General features: G+C 42.4%; 1 protein-coding gene across 3 annotated transcripts in view; it reads right to left on the reverse strand.

Moving 5' to 3' along the window:
* The window catches only part of Gria3 (glutamate ionotropic receptor AMPA type subunit 3), a 274359-nt gene extending 256161 nt beyond the window's left edge, over positions 1–18198 (reverse strand). For 2 of the 3 annotated variants that reach the window (XM_075958408.1, XM_075958407.1), the window contains exons 1-2: positions 17283–18065; positions 15962–16120 (exon numbers count right to left, since the gene is read on the reverse strand). In XM_075958408.1, the coding sequence (XP_075814523.1) occupies positions 15962–16120; positions 17283–17373 (250 nt within the window). In that variant the 5' untranslated portion in view covers positions 17374–18065. Of the gene's footprint in view, positions 1–15961; positions 16121–17282 lie in introns of all 3 variants that reach the window. The other variant, XM_075958406.1, reaches the window with a different exon arrangement.
* Positions 18199–18844: the final 646 nt, after the last annotated feature.

Raw genomic sequence — 18844 nt, forward strand, 5'->3', positions numbered from 1 at the left:
ACACACATGTATATATATTCATAAACATCTAAACACAACATGCTGAGTTCATATAATGTTATGTGTATGTGTTCTAGATAGTTTTATGTCAACTTGACACAAGCCAAAGTCATCTGAGAGTAGAAAACCTCAATTAAGTAAATGCTACCATAAGATTAGGCTGGGGGCAGGCCTGTAGGGAGTTTTTTAATTAGTGATTGGTGAGGGAGGGCCTAGCCCATCGTGGGTAGTGTCACTTGGGATGGTGGTCCTGGGGTCTATAAAAAAATCAGGCTGAGCAAGCCATGAAGAGCAATCCAGTAAGTAGCACCCCTCCGTGGCTTCTGCATCAGCTCCTGCCTCCTGATTCCTGTCCTGTTTGAGTTCCTGTACTTCTATGATGGACAATGATGTGGAAGTGTAAGCCAAATAATCTCTTTCCTCCCCAGTTTGCTTTTTGTTCATGGTGTTTTATCACAGCCATTGAAACCCTAACTAAAACAGCACATATTTAATTTCAGGGCTGAACACTTGGTATCAGATAACCAATAAAAGGGTTCATTCCTGGGAAAGACTAATTCTCCTTGTCTCAGCATTGGTAAGGCCCTGTGAGATTTTTCCTCTCCATGATAGCATGCCTATGGGTCGGATTCTGTTGAGACAGTTGTATTGATGAGGTAAAATGGGAACCACTTCTCTCTCCTTTTCTGCAACAAAGTCTTATTGTATATCCTAGACTGAGTTTTATGATCCTTCTGCCTCTGTCTTCTTGAGTGCTAGGGTTCTAGACATGTGCTGCTCCACTTTCTTTTGCTGCTGTGTCCAGTGGAAGAATAGTGATAACTGCCGAAAGGATAAGTCACTCTTTGTTACATGTTTGCTATAATTTCAAACCTGAGCTGGAATATTGGTGCTACAGCAAATTGGTGCATAATTGCAAATGTCTGTGAACTGAGAATGAACATCCCTGAAAGCGCACAATTTGGTAGCAGTGTTGTATGTATAATTCTATGTAGGATAGTTGTTTTATGTATCACAAATATGTAGTAAAATAACTGTGATATAGTAAGTATATATAGTAATTGATCATTTTTTTTAAATTTAGGAGGTCTAGAAAAATCTTCCCAATATAATTAAGATATGAACTCCCAAAATATAGTAACAGTCAATGTTTCTTACCTTCCCTCCCTTCTTCCTCCTTCTCCTTATTTCCCCTTCCTTCCCCTTCCTTCTCCTTCCTTTTCAGCTGAGCTTTGCCCTCGAGAGGCATATGCTTTATCACTGAGCTACATCTGCAGCCTTGATTTTCACTCTATGCAGTTAATTTTAGTCTTCTATAGTTTCTAAGTATTTTGAGAACTCTAATCATGAATTAATTTGGCATTTAATTTCTATAATCACTAAAAGGTTGATTACATTTGGAAATTGGTTTGGGGTACTATAGCTTACAAATGTGACGTAATTCAAGGAAAAGAGATGCCAAAAAAATAAAAGCAAAAATAACAGGCTGTGTGGTAATGGTTTAGTATAGCTTTCCAGTGGGAAGATTGCAAAGGATGATGGGAGAGACCACACTGAAAAGTCCATATTCTCATCTTGCTTCTGGGGAGTTGTGTCATCTCTGGCAAATGCCTTTTTTTTATCCTCCCTTTCCTCATCTACGAAATGAGGTAGTTGGACTAGAAGTACTTGATATAGCTCCAAAATTCTGTAATGTGTAAATGGACTCTACACCTTTGTTTTGCTCACTCTTGACTATAAATCAAAGGGTAGTAATGCCAAGAAGTGAACACTGGGGGCACTAAATGAAAGATGTCTTTAACTATGGCCCCTGAAACACCAACTGTGCTGCATTTCTAATTGACTTGCTGTGGATTTATTTTTTCTTTCTAGCACCTATTTAAAACTGACAGGGTTGTCATTTTGGTACAGAGTGTGACTGTGCAGCAGTGCAAGCTCAGAGCAGATGAGCTGTGTTAAGAAGACGTCTTAGAGAAGTGCCAAGAGTTAGGAGCCAGACTGCAATCCCACTTCTGCTATTAGCCGTGGGGCCTTGGGATAGTCACTTAGCCACTGGATCCCTCAGTTCCTTTTTCTGAACGAGAAAAACAGCAGCAGCTCATGTAATAATGAGAAGAGGAGACAAACCAGCTGGATATCTCAGGATACGAAAGAAAACAACCACCCTGCGTTTGGTCATGACCCAGGTTTCAGCCTGCTGGAGACAGCCTGCTGATGACAGGAGGACAGGGGACAGCATTTTCTTAGCTGCGTGCATTATCTGGTGATCCTCAGAACCGTCCTCCCTAGTGAATCTGTGCCTATGGAATTAGATAGTTAACCTTTTGCTCTAGAGAGAAGGGGACTTAAATGTGGAAAAAGTCACGCTAGCAAAATTTCTCTGTTAACCTTTTTCATATTGCCTCCTTTTGCTATTTCTAGTCTGACTCCGGCAAGTACCATCAAAAAGAGAAAAAGCCATCCACTCAAAAGGAAATGCTCTAAACATCTATCTTGCACATGTTACCTGAAACTAAAGAATTTACAGAAACTTTGCCCAACGAAGCGCAATTGGTACTACATTTTTTCCCCTAGATTGTGTGAAGATTCTTGGGTTCACTTTTCTACCCTGCTACTTTGAAAACATTAAAACAAAACAGATTTTATATTGCAAGAAAGTTTGTTCTTTTCTCCAGTCCAGCAAGTGCCAGTGTTATGCCAGTTTCCATATTGCTGGATCCAAAGCAGCTTGATCCTGTATCCAAAACACCATGGGCAGAAATCAGATCATACCCAGTTCTGAGACAGTAAATAGGGAAGGATTTTGTCCTACAGAATTCCTCTCAATTGTTGTATGGTTGGTTAAGGCTTCGTAGTGAATATAACCTGATTTTCTTTTTCTTTTCTCTTTTTGTTTTTCTCGAGACAGTGTTTCTCTGTAGCTTTGGAGCCTGTCCTAGGAACTAGCTCTTGTAAACCAGGCTGGCCTCAAACTCACAGAGATTCGCCTGTCTCTGCCTCCCAAGTGCTGGGATTAAAGGCATGAGCCACCACCTCCCCGGCTAGCCTAATTTTCTGTTGTATCACAGAAAGTCTTCCTCTATCTTTTTGCTCCCAAACCAAGTTTCTCATACTCAAGGTAGCAGTTCAGTATTCAAAGTCTGTCTCAGCCAGCTTGTTTTCAGCTATAGAGTCACGGGTGAGATGAACTGCTATGCAGGGCTTGGAGAATGGTGAGAGATGGGGAAAAGTCCCTCCCCAGATTAATTTTGAAGTCTTTCTTTTCAACCACCTCATCATTCTGTGTTAATAGTAGCTAACATTTTACTCAACACTTACTATGTGCCACACAGCGTGATAAATGTTACGCATGAATGATCTTTCTATTTAGTATTCACAGCATCTGTATAACATATTTCCTGCTATATTCATCCTTATTTCACAGATGGGAAAGTAAGGCTCAGGGGTGTGAAGTAATTTATCCAAGGTCAGGCCACTGCTAATAAGAGAGATGAGATTCCAATTCGAACACTCCATTTCAGAGCTACTCTTGTCCTTTAAGTGCTCCCAAACAGAATAGGGGAAACAGACCTCCACGAAGGAAGGAAAGGTTAAATAACAACCCTTTGCCCCAAAGTGTAACAGGGGGAAACACTAGAACCAGGAGTGAGTGGTATTTAAAAATCTGGGCAGTTCCAAGTCACTTTTATCCCCAGGAAGCTACAGCTTGTTTTCCTCACTGCTTTTGTGTCCTCATGTTCCTATAGGCTATAGATGGAAGAATCAGGGGCAGTGAGTTGGTTTTGGCAGAAACCAGGAGGCCAAAGAACAACACGAATACCGATCATGGGGAATGGACTAAACTCTTGTGTACTCGAGGAGTGCGCAGACTCAGAAATATGACCAAAGTGACTCTCTGTTTTACTTTCACCATCATTAGGGCAAGGCATTAAAAGGGTGAGCAAGGAGGAGGAAACTGTGGTTGTTATGTAAAATAAAACGATTTTTAAAAAAAAAGAGTTGCCAAGGGCTTAGTGGTAGCAAGGGGTGGAAAGAACTGAGAGATTTTTGAGAAACAACTGTGTGCAAAGCAGTGCCTACCAGGGAAGAGAATGTGTGGATTGTTTTTCTCCTCAGTTCCTTAGGCTTTTGATATAGGACCCAGGAAGAAAGCTCGCCCACTAATGCAATGCCCATAGGAATGAAATGGCCAGAGGAACCCTAAGCGATTTCTTGCTGCGTTTCCTGATGCTCCTCAGTGGGCAGTCCCATTTCTAGAAAAGTTCTAGACCCTGCCTTCAAAGCCAGTCTGCTGGGGACTTGGCCAGAGTTTCTTTCGAATCATTCTCTTAGGACAAATAGATGCATCCTGGACCTTTGGGAAATTGGAGTGTTAACATGTATACTGTTGACTAATAAATCTCTCCCTCTTTCTCTCACACACAGACACACAGGCACACACACACACACACACACACACACACACACACACACACCACCTCATAAAGATGCCACAATTTGTGATTAAAAGCATATTCAATTACAAAAATCTATAGTTTCTTTGGGAAGCGAGACCATAGGTGTTCCTTTGCAATTTTGTCTTAGGTTGTGCAGAGATATGCAACTCAGAGTTTCTTGTCGATCAACTGTCTGGGTAGCTATTGCTGCCAAGAGTTAAACTGGATGTACAAACTTGAACTCATGTGTGAGAGATGTTTGAGGTTAGTTTGGTGGGCTGGAAATAAGAGGGGGTGTCTCGATGGGTTTCTTGGCAGAAAAAAAAGTCATCTTTGGTTTGAGGAAGAACTTAGAAAGGTGCAGAGAACAGCTGTTCAGGAAGGAAATCTGGTTTCTGAAGGGACAAGTGATTTCAGTTTTCAAGTGAAAGTAGGTTTCTGTATTTAGGACAAAAAGCTCAAAATAATCTTGAATTAATGATGATATCAATAATAATGACCCACGAGTGCTGGACAGCGAGATAGTGTTTTATATGAGTTTTTGATTTTATTTCAAACTCCCAGCAAACCTATAAGGGTTGTTGCTATATTGTCGTCACTCATGTTGTATGTATGTATGTGTATATGTGTGTATGTGTGCGTGTGTGTGAGAGAGAGATTAATTAGCTAAACAATATACATGCTACTACTCCAACATCCCAAAGGCATAATGATGTTAAGTAACTTGCTCAGTGTCTCATAATTAATAAGTAATAGAGGTTGGGTGAGCAAAGGTTAGTGATAAATAACTAGAAGCACTAACCACTATTTTAATGATCTGATAACTTGATCATGGAACCTAACAGTGTAGGCGATGTCAATAGACATGAATGGAACTTTCTAGATACAGGAAATGTTGAGAGATTCCATTCGGATGTTATTTCCTCAGTTAGAAGTGAAGAGGGCTGATAAGTCCTAGTGATAGGCTATCTATGATAAAAAGTCTCAGATATCATCATATCATCCATAAGGACCTCTCTAATAATTACAGAAACTAGTGTCAGAGATACTGAGACCGGCCCATAGTGATTGAGGCAGTTAATGTAAGACTAGACCTGGATATCTGTCTTAACTCCTGGTTCTGTTCTCACTCTCATAAACCTCTGTTCCTCTTTCATTGTTTCCCAAAGAAACAGAAACATGGGAGCCAAAGCGCTCACTTTTCTATACTTTACTTTACAACTTCAAAGTAAATTGTATAGTGGTATATGTGAGAGGTTGGTCTTCATTCACACACTAGGCAGGCCTCTGTAGAAAAGCACATCATTCTGGAGTAGTTATCTAATCAAGAACAGCTTCTATAGGCACTCAGTCATTTATCTCCAACTAACAACGAAGGCCTTGTTCATTCAATCTCCCATCGGTGAATTAATAGTGGCCAGTGTTTGTTGATTGGGTACACGTGTGTCAAAGGTTATCATTTTTCAACCTAAAAGAAAGAAACTATTGACAGGAGTTTGTGGTTAGCTGACCCTTGCCACTAGCTGTTGTTTTGTGGCCTCCAGAGAATCGGCACACATACTACTGTTGGCGCACCTAAAACGACAGGGAACCGAACTTGACTGAGTCCAAGAACAGAATACCAAATTGTTTTCTTATTTACTATTTCAATGAGAGACAACATTTGTCTGTGCCCTGCACTTATTTCTGGTAATGGAGCTATAATGAGAAGACTTATTGCTCTCCTTCTTACTATCGCAAGCTATGCTAGCCTACAAGCAAGCAGTGCCTAGTGATGGGGCATGATCAAGTTAGCTCATGTTGATCTGCAGCTCCAAAGAAGTAAGAATACATGCCCATTTTGGACAATAAGCCTCTCTCTTGAAATACACGAGAGGATCTTACCCTAAGCACTTTCTACAAACAAGCCCCATCAGAAGACCTCTTCTAATCTGCCAGATATAGATTAGTGACCCCAGGCCAGCATTCTACCCTTGCTATAAACCTCACCATTTCCTGATGGAAGGTTAGAGTTGAGGTGGCATTACTTACAGGAAACATATATATATATATATATATATATATACATATATATATATAAAATGTTGTGTATGTAATATTACTTACGTGTATGTGCACAAGAGACAGATAATTCAATTATGCTGGTATACCTTAATGTTTTGTTAAGAAGGGAAAAACAAATGGTTTTTGTTGCCATCTGAGTACAGCTTTTCTCTTTCTGCTCTTCTCATTCGTTATAATGGGCAGTTAACAGTTTTCCACAAACCAGTAAATTAGCTGCTAAATGGAGTATACCATATATTGTGGAATAGATGTCAGAAACATGCACCTTCCACACCCAGTCATCTTAGGGGCTACTGAAGGCATCTTGTTTCTTTCAGGGTAACTTAAAAATGGGGTCGGTATATATTCAAATGGGGCACAGAACATAGAGGTCATCAAAAGCTTCGCTATCCCTTATTAAACATACCTGTCTAATACGTCAATTACGTGATGTGTCTGGCCCTTATAATCATTTAAGGTCTCAACTCCATTTGAAATTGAGTAAGGCTCTAGAGGCAGGAAATTTCCTCGGTGCTACCATGTAGCCAGCTGTGTAACCTTGAGCTAGCTGCTTATGAATTTTGAAACACTTCTGATTTCTAGTTTGTGTAAAATTGGAGGGAGAATGCCTCACTTCTCAAACTGTAATGATTCCTTCAGATGGAACATATAAACTTCCTTGGACAATGCTTTCCACCTGGTACAGCATCAATGATTGCTAGTTATTATCTCAGCTCTAGTTTTAAATATGTTGATAACAAACATGGGGAGGAGGGCGACAGTGAATGCTACAGAAAATGATTATAACACATCCATTTTAATAAATGGACTGACATTTGCCATGACATCTAGTTTATAGCATGGTTAAGGAACCATCATTGGCTAACAAGCAAAGACAGGAAGATGCACTAGAAAAAGAAAATCATTTCCTTGTTTCTTCTTGCTATCTCAGAGTTGTTGCTTTATTTGCTCCTGGGACTATAGGCTAGTCTCTTAGCTTTTCAAAGACCTGTCCTAATTTTTCAGCTTGAGAGCCAAACTTGCTAGCGATGACATGGCCCAAGAGTACTTCAACTACACAGAGAAGCAACATGTATGAAGGAGAATAGGCACAATATTTGTTGCTTAGTGGATGTTTAATAGATTTCACTCTGAATCTGCATAACTCTGTTTTTCCTATCAGGAATTATCAGATATATGATTCTCAAATTGAGTGAATGTTAGCAGTATTATCCACAAAGCTTGTTAAATAGGTTTACCATATATTTCCTGATTCACACATTGAAGGCATGAACTGGGAATTCATCTTTAATAAGCATCCCTGGTGATGCTGATGCAAATGACCTAATTCAAGACACACTGTTTTAAAGTATTGGACAAGTAGCTTTGGACACTGCAGTGAGTTGAAAGGGTAATTGAGGCTCTCTTACAGGTTCTGGCTGACTGCAAATGTCAGAGGCCTTTCTGTCTTAAATTTACATTTCACCTACACAGAAAGCACCATATTAACACCTTTACCAATATACTTACCTTTCTGTGGGCTGAGTCCTGATCTTCTACCCATTTCATCCGTTTCCTGAACCATTTAGGGCAACAACAAAAATGGGCCTTTCTAGCAGTAATTGGCAACCGATCAAGCAACCATGGGCAACTGAAGTGTGAGTGTGTGTGTGTTTATCATAGCAGTGTTCAAAAACTTGAAAAGTTACTGACTACCTTCTTTTACAAACAGATTTCACTTTTGAATGCTTTCCACAGTAACTACAGAAAATCCTAGCATCGCAATTAGCCATGGGAACAAACAACCGTTCACAGAGCAGGCAGCAGGTTCACTACATCAGAAGGGGGCGACTACATGTGTCAAAAGCCACTAAAATAGTCAAATAGAGATAAGATTCTAGTGATCAAAGAACCAAAGTTTACTATGGAGGACAACCATGGAAAAAGAGATAGTCGCCACTTCACTGACCGATCGTCCATCAAGGATCTCCTACTACCTCCTGAATGTCCACGAGCCATCTTTGCTCAACTTCCTTTGACAAATAAGTATTTTATTTTGGTCACTTACCTGACCTGGATATTTTCTTCTGAGGACTCTGCAAGGTAATAGGTGGTAATCTGAATAAATAAATCTGCTTTAAATGTTAGTAGGTAATAAGTATTTAGCTCATGCCCTTCCAAATAGCGCACGAACATTGCAGTGCAGGTTTCTAACGCAATAACACAGATAAGCGACATCGTAAAATTTAGGACTAAAGGAAGACTAGTAGAGTGACAATATTTTGAGGTGGGATTGTATTAGTTTTAGTCTTCAAATGTCATTGAATACTCTTTTAATGTCTTCCTTGGATCATCCCTCAGCTAAGATATTTTGGAAAGCAGCATTTAACTTCTCCCCTCACTTTGAGTATCTTGAAAATTGAGTCAATTTTTCATTCTTTTCTGGCAAAAGATAGAATTGCGTGACACTTCTCGTTTAAAACCCTTTTAAAGAGTATTCAGGCTTCCTAAAAGCTGATGTTACATGCCTCCTTCTAGCATGTCTTGACCCAGAGAAGTAAAGTGGAAATAGATTTGGAACCACAAACCAACCTTATATCTCTTACATATGTAGTTTCTACTTGTGGCACTTTAAGGTGTGGCAAGGAACTAAGAAACTGTCATTGTGACACCTGTACTGCATTCTCTCCACCTGCCCTGTAGCTCCTCCCCTCTCCACATTCCTACTAGAACCAGTTTGAAGTGTATGTTCTTAAAAAGCCACCTTCCTGTCTGAAATGGACACAAGATTATTGGAAATATGATTGAGACATCTGTGAGCCAGATAAAACCAAATGTATCTTTTACAGAATTTCATTTAGTTAGTGAAAGGGTACAAATCTTGATGATAAAATTATGTCTGAAAGAGCCTTTTCTTCGGTGAATATGGTCTCCCAGGTTCGGACTCTTTTTGTTCAAAGTGTGATTTCAGGACCATCAGCATTAAGATCACCTGGGAATTTGCTAGAAACTTTTAAATCAGATTCTTTAACATGCTCTTCAGACACACGAAAGGTTGCTAAATGCCACTTTGCATTGAATTGTGCCAATATGGTGAGAGATCATCACCGAAGTGCTTTGTATCTTATCCATGCTCCTTTGACTTGTGCAAAGGAGAACAAATAGTATTTGTATTGAGGATAACTGTTTAAAAAGCAAGTGGCAGTTGGGAGCCACCGAGCAGGAGGAGGTTGTTTGTGTTTCTCTCTAATGTGTAGTGTGAGTCCAGAAGAGAATATGGTGATTACTTCCATTGGATAAAAGGAAACCCCATGTACTTGTGCTGCTTCCCAAAACTGTCCCAAAGACTTTGAAGTTGTGCACAGAGAAAACGACTCTATGGTTTTGCTGTACCCATACTCATCCCATTATGGGTAGCTACCTTTTCCCTGAAAAAAAAACCTTCCATAACTAAAACCACCTAACTTTGATATAGGTAAGCAGACAATCTGAGCATCGTGTCCTAAGATCCTCCCATTTGAGTATCTTCTCTTGAAATTGAGATATAATGATTCTTATAGTTCCAGGTTTTAAAATTAAATTATTTTAATCCTTTATTCCACCACTTTTGGCTATATTGCTGTATTCAGGAAAAAGCTGGTATCCCCAAAGTAGTATATCATTTTTAAGGAGAATAAACTAAGAACAAGAACATTGAGAAGAAGAAGAAGAGGAAGAGGAAGAGGAAGAGAAAGAAGAAGAAGAAGAAGAAGAAGAAGAAGAAGAAGAAGAAGAAGAAGAAGAAGAAGAAAGATTTAGACTTTTGATGTATAAATAATCCTGATGTTAAGTTGATGTGGAGGGGCCAGTAATGCATAGGTGATTAGATACCAGCTAATAGGCTGGTCAACATCCAGCAAAGAAAAGAAAACAATAAATGGAGTAAAAAATATGAAAGACAAACTCTGCTCACATTATCATTTTGCTAAGCATTGACTCTTTCTGGAGACAGTGTCCCTAAACCTGTGCTGATTGTGCAATTTAGTCTGAGACTATCTGAAACTCTGTGGCTGGGGCCTGGGTGTTACCTAAGCAGCTTTCAGGAAAGAGAGAGTTGCTTTTATGCATGTCCAACCCTCTCGTTCTGTTGATGCACACCCTTTGCCCTGTTGGTTATTTTAATGATGCTCTCTCCTGGACATTTCATCTAATTAGACCCAAAGTGTCAAATACAAAGGAATGGAGTCAAAACATCATTTAAAATTGGTCTTCTTGATCTTCATAGGAGGTAGAAAGTTTTACAAAAGCTCTTTTAAAATATATCTGTGGTCCTCATCTAAAAAATTCAAAGGAAAATCATTTACATAAGAACATTTAGTTCTCTGCTCCTAAGTAATGAATTCTCATTCCTAAATGTCTGGTCATCTCTGAAAATCTTTGTCATCTTTTAATCCTGAAACCAGCTGTATAAATGTGACAAATCTCCTGTCTGGAAAGGCATACAAACAATGACACCTCAGCACCTTCATTTCTTTTCAATCTGTCAAAATAGAACCAGCCAATCATTTCTGAGTACCCATAATAATGAAATTTAAAGCTATCTCCGGGGCCAAAAACATTAAGGCAGCTCTCATTCCTCTCAAGTCAATTGTAGAAACTAGTGAGGGAAGTGTACAATTAAGAAAACAACCTCTATTGAGATTGAAAAATCAGAGGATATGAAATACTAATTTCATTTAAGAAGAAAATAAGTTTAAATTGTAGAAAGAAAAATCCCATTTTGTTAGTAAGCACAGGTAGAATGACAGAGTAATTCTCTTTCGACTTTTCCCCCAAACCCTCCTTTTCCCCCTGCCTCCACTTATTAGATCAATAGGGAGCTTTCTTCTATGAGAGGTAATACACTTTGCAGGAAGCTCACCTTTACAGCCTGCTGATTGCCATCTATTTTTATGGCCCCAATGAACAGCCTCACCTTCCTCCCTCCTCCACTCCAAAATGCAGATTAAGAAAAAAAATGATAATAAACCTTGGGAGAAGGTGACTTAAGTCTTTGACTGGCACCACTGAGGTGACACCTTTGTGCTTCAGTGGCCAAAAGGACCAGGACAGAGAAGAGAGCTAAGCCAGTGTGCTTCCTGAGCCAGCAAAGAGAGCAAGGGAGGCTGGGCAGCAAGGGAGGCAGGGCAGCAAAGGTACAAAGATCCTTCGGCGATGGGGGAGGTGGAGCCAGGGAAGATAATGCTCAGGACGTGAAACTCTATTGGAAGACAAGAACCTTGATGTCGGGGTCTTCAGCTGAGTTTCTGAGCTGATATGAAGAAAACAAATGCTCAAACAAAGCCCAAACAAAACGCATCCAATTGCAGAACTTGCGATCAAGGGAGGCATTTTCTTTCCAAAAGGACCTAAATGGTTAAGCGGCTCCTTCCTGGCAATTAGAGTAATTAGATAATTAGATTGTGACTCTGTGGGTAAGAGATAGAAGCCTGTCTCGGCTAAGTACACTTGGTAGCAAAACACATTCAGTTATAAAAGGAGCAAGTTTTCAGTTTGCAGGTATCTTTCAAGTCGCATGTAAAAATTAACAGAAGGAAATTGTGCTGTTAGTAGGTTAGGTTTAGCCGACAAAAGAGATTTTTTTTTTGCCGGGGGGGGGGGGCGGGGGGGCTCCATCAGAGCTTGCACTCTGAAGTCGCACTCCCGGTCCCACTGTCAAGGCTGAGCTTCCGTCAACAGATTGTTATTGAAGCCAAGGCGTTTAGAGCACAGTTCCGTGGTGAATAACCTTTAAGGTTACGTTTGCCTTTTCCCTGCTCCTCGCAAACAGTACGGAATCGGCGAGCGCATTTGTTGGCTGTAAAGGTGTACAACAGCAATTTTTGCAATGACAGTGCGGAGAGGGAATATGAGATCTGTGTGCTAATGAGCTGACACTGCAGAGGCTGGGGCGGTGTGGTGTGCAGTGCACTACAAGTGCACGGCAGCAAGACCCAGGGGGGGGGGACTTCAAGGCAATCAGCGGGATTTCCTGAGGAACCAGGACAGCAAAGTCACACCACGGGACCCAGCAGTCTCCTGATAGTTCCATACCCTTCTCAGCCTGAGAATGATCAAATTGGTTTGTTTTTCTCCCGTAAAAGCTAGATCTGTAACTTGCAAAAAAAAAAGTGTATGCGTTGTTTTTCATATGCACTAATAATGTGTGTGCCTATGCATGGCTATGTCATACATGCTGAAACCGGTTTAGCCTCACCACCATTCTCTCGGCATTTGGCCGGCTAAACTGCAAAGGAAGGCAGTGAACTCTATTAATTCCTATGAAATGGGAGCGTGTGCTCTAAATCAGATGAGGCTGTCTGCGAAACTTCAATTCTCTTCTGAGCTAAGATCCCAACTGAACCACCTTTCAAAGCCAGGGAGGCTTTTATTGGCCTCTTAAGGCACAGAATGAAGTTAGAGTCTGTCTTAAGCAAACCTCTTGAGGCTTGTGCAAAAAGGCTTGCTTGCTAGTAGAGTCTTTAAATAACTGGTGCCTTAGATTCATTGTAAGAATGACTTCTGAATACATTGTATGGAGCAAGGTGACAATGCAGAGGCAGAGCAGAGGGCAGGGGCATGTGCTGAAGGCACTGCTGTTTGTTTCCCGGCGTATTTCTGTTTACCTGCATTCCTGTGCCCTAGAAAGTACATGCTTGCTTTGGGATTGAGGTTGCAGAAAAGATCATGAGATGAGAGTAACTCTAGCCCTAAAGAAAGCTGAAACCAATAATTCTGCAGGACAATAAGTAAGAGTCTTTAGTTTTTGCTAGTCCAGTTCCACACTGAACTAGATAGGAGGGGTAGATGACCAGATTTGGCCTCATCTGAGGTTTCCCCTAGATTTTCTCAGCTAGGAAGATCAGGGGATACTGGAGTTACTTGTTTCCTCTGTGTAGTGAGGTAATCTAATCACTTAGAGGAACGGGATCTGCAATCATTTGCTAGGTTCAAGTGCTGTTAGGATTGTATGCATGTATCTGAGATATTTGATTTGTGCTCCAACAAGAAAAAGAACAATCAAAGCTATGGGGGAGACAACAGGCATTTCTACGGTTCCTCTGCCCCCTTGAACGTCTATTTCCAGAAGCCATAGTTGGGCTAGGTAGATATGTGTCTCACACTAAGCCACCAAGCAGCAGCTTCCAGGAGACAGCTTTGGCATCGGACTGCCATTCAACAATTGTGATTCCAGGTAGGACTATTTCGGGGACCACAGAAAATGGGAGCTTTGCTCCTCTGTGTTCTGAGCTAGCTCGAAAGTTGGAGAGTGCAACAGGCAGCTAGGGGCATATCACTGACTTCTAGATAGTTCTCCCACAAGTGCTTTGTGGTTGTGCGTGTGCACATGTGTATTTGCATAGCAGAGGAGGCAGTTCCCTTAGTGCCTACTAAGTCTTACCCCTCCTCTCACACTTTCAAGTGTGTAACCATAGCCTGGCCTTGTAAGTAAAAGTGCTGTAGATTTAAGTTCAGATTTTGATCAATTGCTTTTCCTTCCCCATCATTGTTTCTTCATTGCTCTGAGAGGTAAGGAATTAAGACAATTAAACACCAATATGAATGAGTTATTGCCTGTTCCTAAACCTGAGAGTTTCTCATGGTGAAGATCATTTCCTGACTTGTTCAGGTAGGGCTCTAATAGCCATAGACTTGTGAGTGTCAGACCAGTCTGATCATAAGAACAGGACTCAAAGAGTTGGAAATCAATTATTCCTGAGAAGCCAACTGGATCTCTTAGTCCAGTGTTCCTCAGTGGAAAGAGAATGAAGGGAGATGAAATCCATATTATTTGTTGTTAGCACAGCCCGCTAGTTTCATGTATTTTGAATCTGTTCTAATTGATATTTAGGAACCTGCATCTGAGATTCAGCCTCTTGAAGCAATCACAGTGCAGTAGGAATAAGAAGCAGATATGCTTTGTAAATGCTGGAGAGAGGACGTTAAGACACAAGGTACAGCCAGACATCTTGTAGCTTCCACACTTAACCAAAATAAATAAATTTCTTTTTTTTGTCCGTATTGGAAAGCCAGAGTGTCAGATAGTATCTCAGAACATGTCCATAAAAGGGTCTGCATCGTCAGCTATTTTTTTCTTAAGGCAGGTAGCTGTTACATGTTTTGAAAAGTACATCTTCACTCCCTCTTCCTTTCAGCCCTAGTCTTTCAATCCAAAGAAAATGTGCTCTTGCCACCTTGTTTAGTAATTGCTAGGGATTACATATCTTTTGAGATGAAAGGATTTGAGGAAAGTCATATGCAAAGCTAAACTTGACCAGACACAAATACCATTTGTCGAAATGGAATGAAACTTCAGATTTCAAAGTACACCATCCACGTAAATAAGACATACTCCATTAATTGGCATCCTTTGGGAGAAACTTTTAGTGAAATAAAGTAAGCTTAGATGAAGAACTCAGCATTTCTCATAAAACATTCAAGTTAAAAAAAAACAAACAAGACAAAACTAAACAAAAACCTGTGTCCAACAAGCTAGTAGTCATTCGAGTTCCTGTGATTTTACATTAAAGTCACCCTTTTGCACAGAGATAATCATTTTTGGTACCACTATAGATTTCAGAAATAATTTTGGGGCTGAGGAAATCCTCCGTTTTGGTATTCAGTGTAGCTGCTTCAAGCCTCTCCCCACAACCAACCTCTTGCTCTAAATTAAGAACTATGTTGTCCTTAACAATTTTGTGTGTGTGTGTGTGTGTGTGTGTGTGTGTGTGTGTGTGTGTGTGAACGAACACGCACAGGAGCGCGCACGCATGTGTCCACACTCTCATGCGCTGGCACAGACAGGACTGGCTTTCCAGAAATTCACCTGAGATCTGTCTCTCCTCTTCCTTTCAGGCTGACAGCATTCATCACTTGCAATCAGTTTGTAGTCTTATCAGTTCCTATTGGAGCTCTCTGGGTAGGACAGAAAGAGGCCAGGGAATCCAGCCCCATCTTTGCCTCAAGGTCACTTGTTCGCAGGGTTCTCATATTTTGTTCCTATGTGTCAGGCAATCATCAAACCCAGCTCAGTCCTCCCACCAGACCCAGCTTTAACACTTAAGTATTGTACGCCCTGCATTGACTCAATCAAGGAGCTGCTGTTGCTTCTTTTTTAAATCCCATCTGAAATTTCCCTGAACAACCATGCTATTTTCTTTCTTTCTTTCTTTTCCCCCAACAGAAAAGGGTGCGGGGGAGGGAACACTAGTTTAGCAGGGAGGAAAGTGAAAGTTTTGCATCAAACATAATTCATCAGAGTTTTGCCCACTGCTTTTAGCCCCGCAGCAAAATCCTTCAAGGTTGATTTATGCAACGTGAACCCAGGATTGACTCCTGCCTCAGACTGCTTATTGAGGCAATTGCCCCCTAAGTGCACAGACGCGTAGACCCCCACGCATCACAAGTAAAATGCAAATGAGGTCCTCTAAGGTCCCAAAGGGAGGCCATGCAGATCTACTTACAAGCATTAGTCACAGAAAAACTATTGGAGGAATCCAAGTGGTCTACGTGGTAATTCAAATGGAAGGGTTTCTCAGTGGTGTTCTGGTTGGTGTTGTATAACTGCACGGCAAAGCGGAAAGCACTGTGCTCCTGCACCGTGTTTCTCATGAAAAGTCCACCTAGAAGCAAAGGCAATCAAGATTTGGCTTGTGTCCCCCCCACTTCAGGATGAGTTACAAAGTAGCAAACAGGAGATGCCAGGCCCCTCAGTGTGACTGGGAAGCTTAAGATTGATTTTCAACCTGTGTCTTTTCCAGACTTATCAACTCGGATCTCCACTGTGAAAAACCTGAGTTTTTGTACACCCAGGAAGCTAGAGAGAAGGGAAAAAGGAGGTTGGGGGGAGCTGCTGGAGGTGAGATGAAGGAACTAAAAGTGGGACTTGGTTCTTTCTTAAGCTAGAGTCTGCCTCCAAACCCTGATTCCAGCCCCACCCCCACCCTGATCCCCACAGCTGGTTCGTTTTTCTTTCCTGGGGTACAGGGTTAGGGTGGGAAGAAAAGCAGTTTCATTCCCATTGCTGTCCCAACCCATTCTCCATGAACCACCTTTCCCCATGACAATACAGGGGATTACTTCAATAAAAGCAACAATTCTAACTTCTCTACTTGTAAAAACAGGCAGAGGCGGAGAGAACTCCCTTCCGGCTACTGGAGCTGGTCTCCAGACAGACACAGCAGCAATTCATGAATCCCTAGTCTGCGTGACTTCCCTGCTTGCCCGACTCCTGTGTCACCCCCACTTCCTACCCCATCCTCCACCCACCCAGCTACTTCCTTGGTCTGGGGGATTCAAAGTGGGTTCCCTCTCCTCTAACACTATCCTGTCTCACTGAAGCCAGAGACACGGGACAGGGCGACCTGGGCCCAGGTTATGCGTCCTGGCACGGCCAGACAGGCAGTATCACCCTGGGACAACTTCCAGCGGCTGCAAGCATGCCGTGGCAAAGTCCAGAACAGCTAGGAGAAGAGCCGCGACTCTTAGCCTCCTGCAGCATCCCAACCTCCAGTTTGACTCCCTTGCTCCTTGGTCAGCTCAGAAAACCCGACCACCCACCCTCATTAGCCCCAGGAGACCCCCTCTCTCATCTCGGATGCTCCCCATACTAGTCAGCTCCTTGCGACTCAGGTCCCCAAGATCTCTGCTCAGTCCCCCATCTCCAGTCACCGTCCCCAAGCATGCAGGACAGCGACTCGCGCTGCGATAGCCCCAGCCCCATTAGGGTAGTGGGTTTCAGATGCAGAAGAGCCTGGCCCCTCTGGCTGGCTCTGGAAAGCTTACCTATGCTGATGGTGTTGGGGAATCCTCCGTGAGAATGACCCAAAAGCCCCAGGACTAAAAAGAAGACCGCCCGGAGCACGCTTTGCCCCATTTTCTTCTGCCTGTCCGTGCTACGCCTAAAGCGAAGCTGACAAGAGCATGGGCGCAACTCGGGAGTCGTCAAAATAATAACAGAAAAAGAAAAAGAATTCACTGGCTCTTACACCCCCTCCCCTCAACTTGCTCTCGCTCGCTCGCTCACTCTTCCTTTCCACCCCACACTAATCCTCCTCCTCCGCCGCCTCCTCCCCCTCTCTCTCTCTTCTCTTCTCTCTCTCTCTCCCTCTCTCTGTGTGTGTCTCTCTCTCCTCTCTTCCTCTCTCCCCCTCTCTCTCCCAGGATCTCTCACACCCCCTTCCCACCCCCCCACCTCACTTCTGTCTTCACACCAATCTGTAAGGCTGGTTCATTGGCTGCAAGCTGGGTTCCCCAAAGCGATTTCTTTGAGAGAGACAGAAAGAGAGACAGAGGGAGAGACACACACACAGACACAGAGAGACAGACAGAGAAACAGAGACAGAGAGAGACAACGAGAGAGACAGAGACACAGAGACACAGAGAGAATGAAAACCGGAGCGAAAACAAAACAATGAAAAACAAAAACAAAAACAAAAGGCAAGAGATAAAGAAATAGAAAAGAAATTATAAAGAAAACCCAAGGGCTCCCCCGGCCCCGAAGATGGTGGATCTAAAGAGGGGGTAAGAAAAAAAAAGAGCTAAAAGCCTCAAAGGCTCAGCTCTGGTGAATTGGGTTCTTCCAATTGGGCCGGTAGGGGGATATTGATCAAAGTTGATCTGACGTGGAATTAAAGCCGCACACCGCTTAGCTCCACTGCAAACTGCAGCTCTGGACTGCAAAGGCTAGGCGCTGGCATTTGTCAACACCGGAGATGGGATCAACAGAAATACACCAGTCCTCACGTGGACCAGACTTTCAAGCCACAGCCAGTTTCCTCATTTTAAAAGCTGCATTGTCTCTACATTTGTATGCGTGTCTTAAAGATGAGGGGTCTTTGAGGGGCGGTTAGTGCTTACTCTTGAGTCTTTGTGAAGGGACTCAGAAAAGCAGTTCCCATCACAATGCGCCCTAAGATGCTGCGCATGCCTGGTCTCTGCCGCTCAGCTTTTACAGCAGAGATCCGAGGGCAAATGAACAACCCCCACCCGCATTCCCCCGTTCCCGCAGCTTTGGGAGGTGTGTCCCTCCCCCCTACCCAAGTGCTGAGGCAGGTTTGCCAATTGCAGGGGCTTGTGACTGCTGACTGCTTTGGAAGGTATAGGAAAATTGTATGTGCATGAATGTGGGAGCTAAAAGGTTAATGAAAAGGACGCTCAATCCTGCAGACCAAGGAGAGAAGTGTGGAAGCGAGCTGGGATGGGGGTGGGGGTTGAAAGTTAGGGTTGGTGGAAACTGTTCCTAGCTGCCTTGCTCCCTTAATGTTGACTTTAGATGTATGGGCTATTCCCTCCCTTATTGAGCACAGACCACAGAGATTCCCATTCTCCCCCAACTCCACTTCCTT

This window comes from Microtus pennsylvanicus, chromosome X (assembly GCF_037038515.1).
Source record: "Microtus pennsylvanicus isolate mMicPen1 chromosome X, mMicPen1.hap1, whole genome shotgun sequence".
Lineage (NCBI taxonomy): Eukaryota > Metazoa > Chordata > Mammalia > Rodentia > Cricetidae > Microtus > Microtus pennsylvanicus.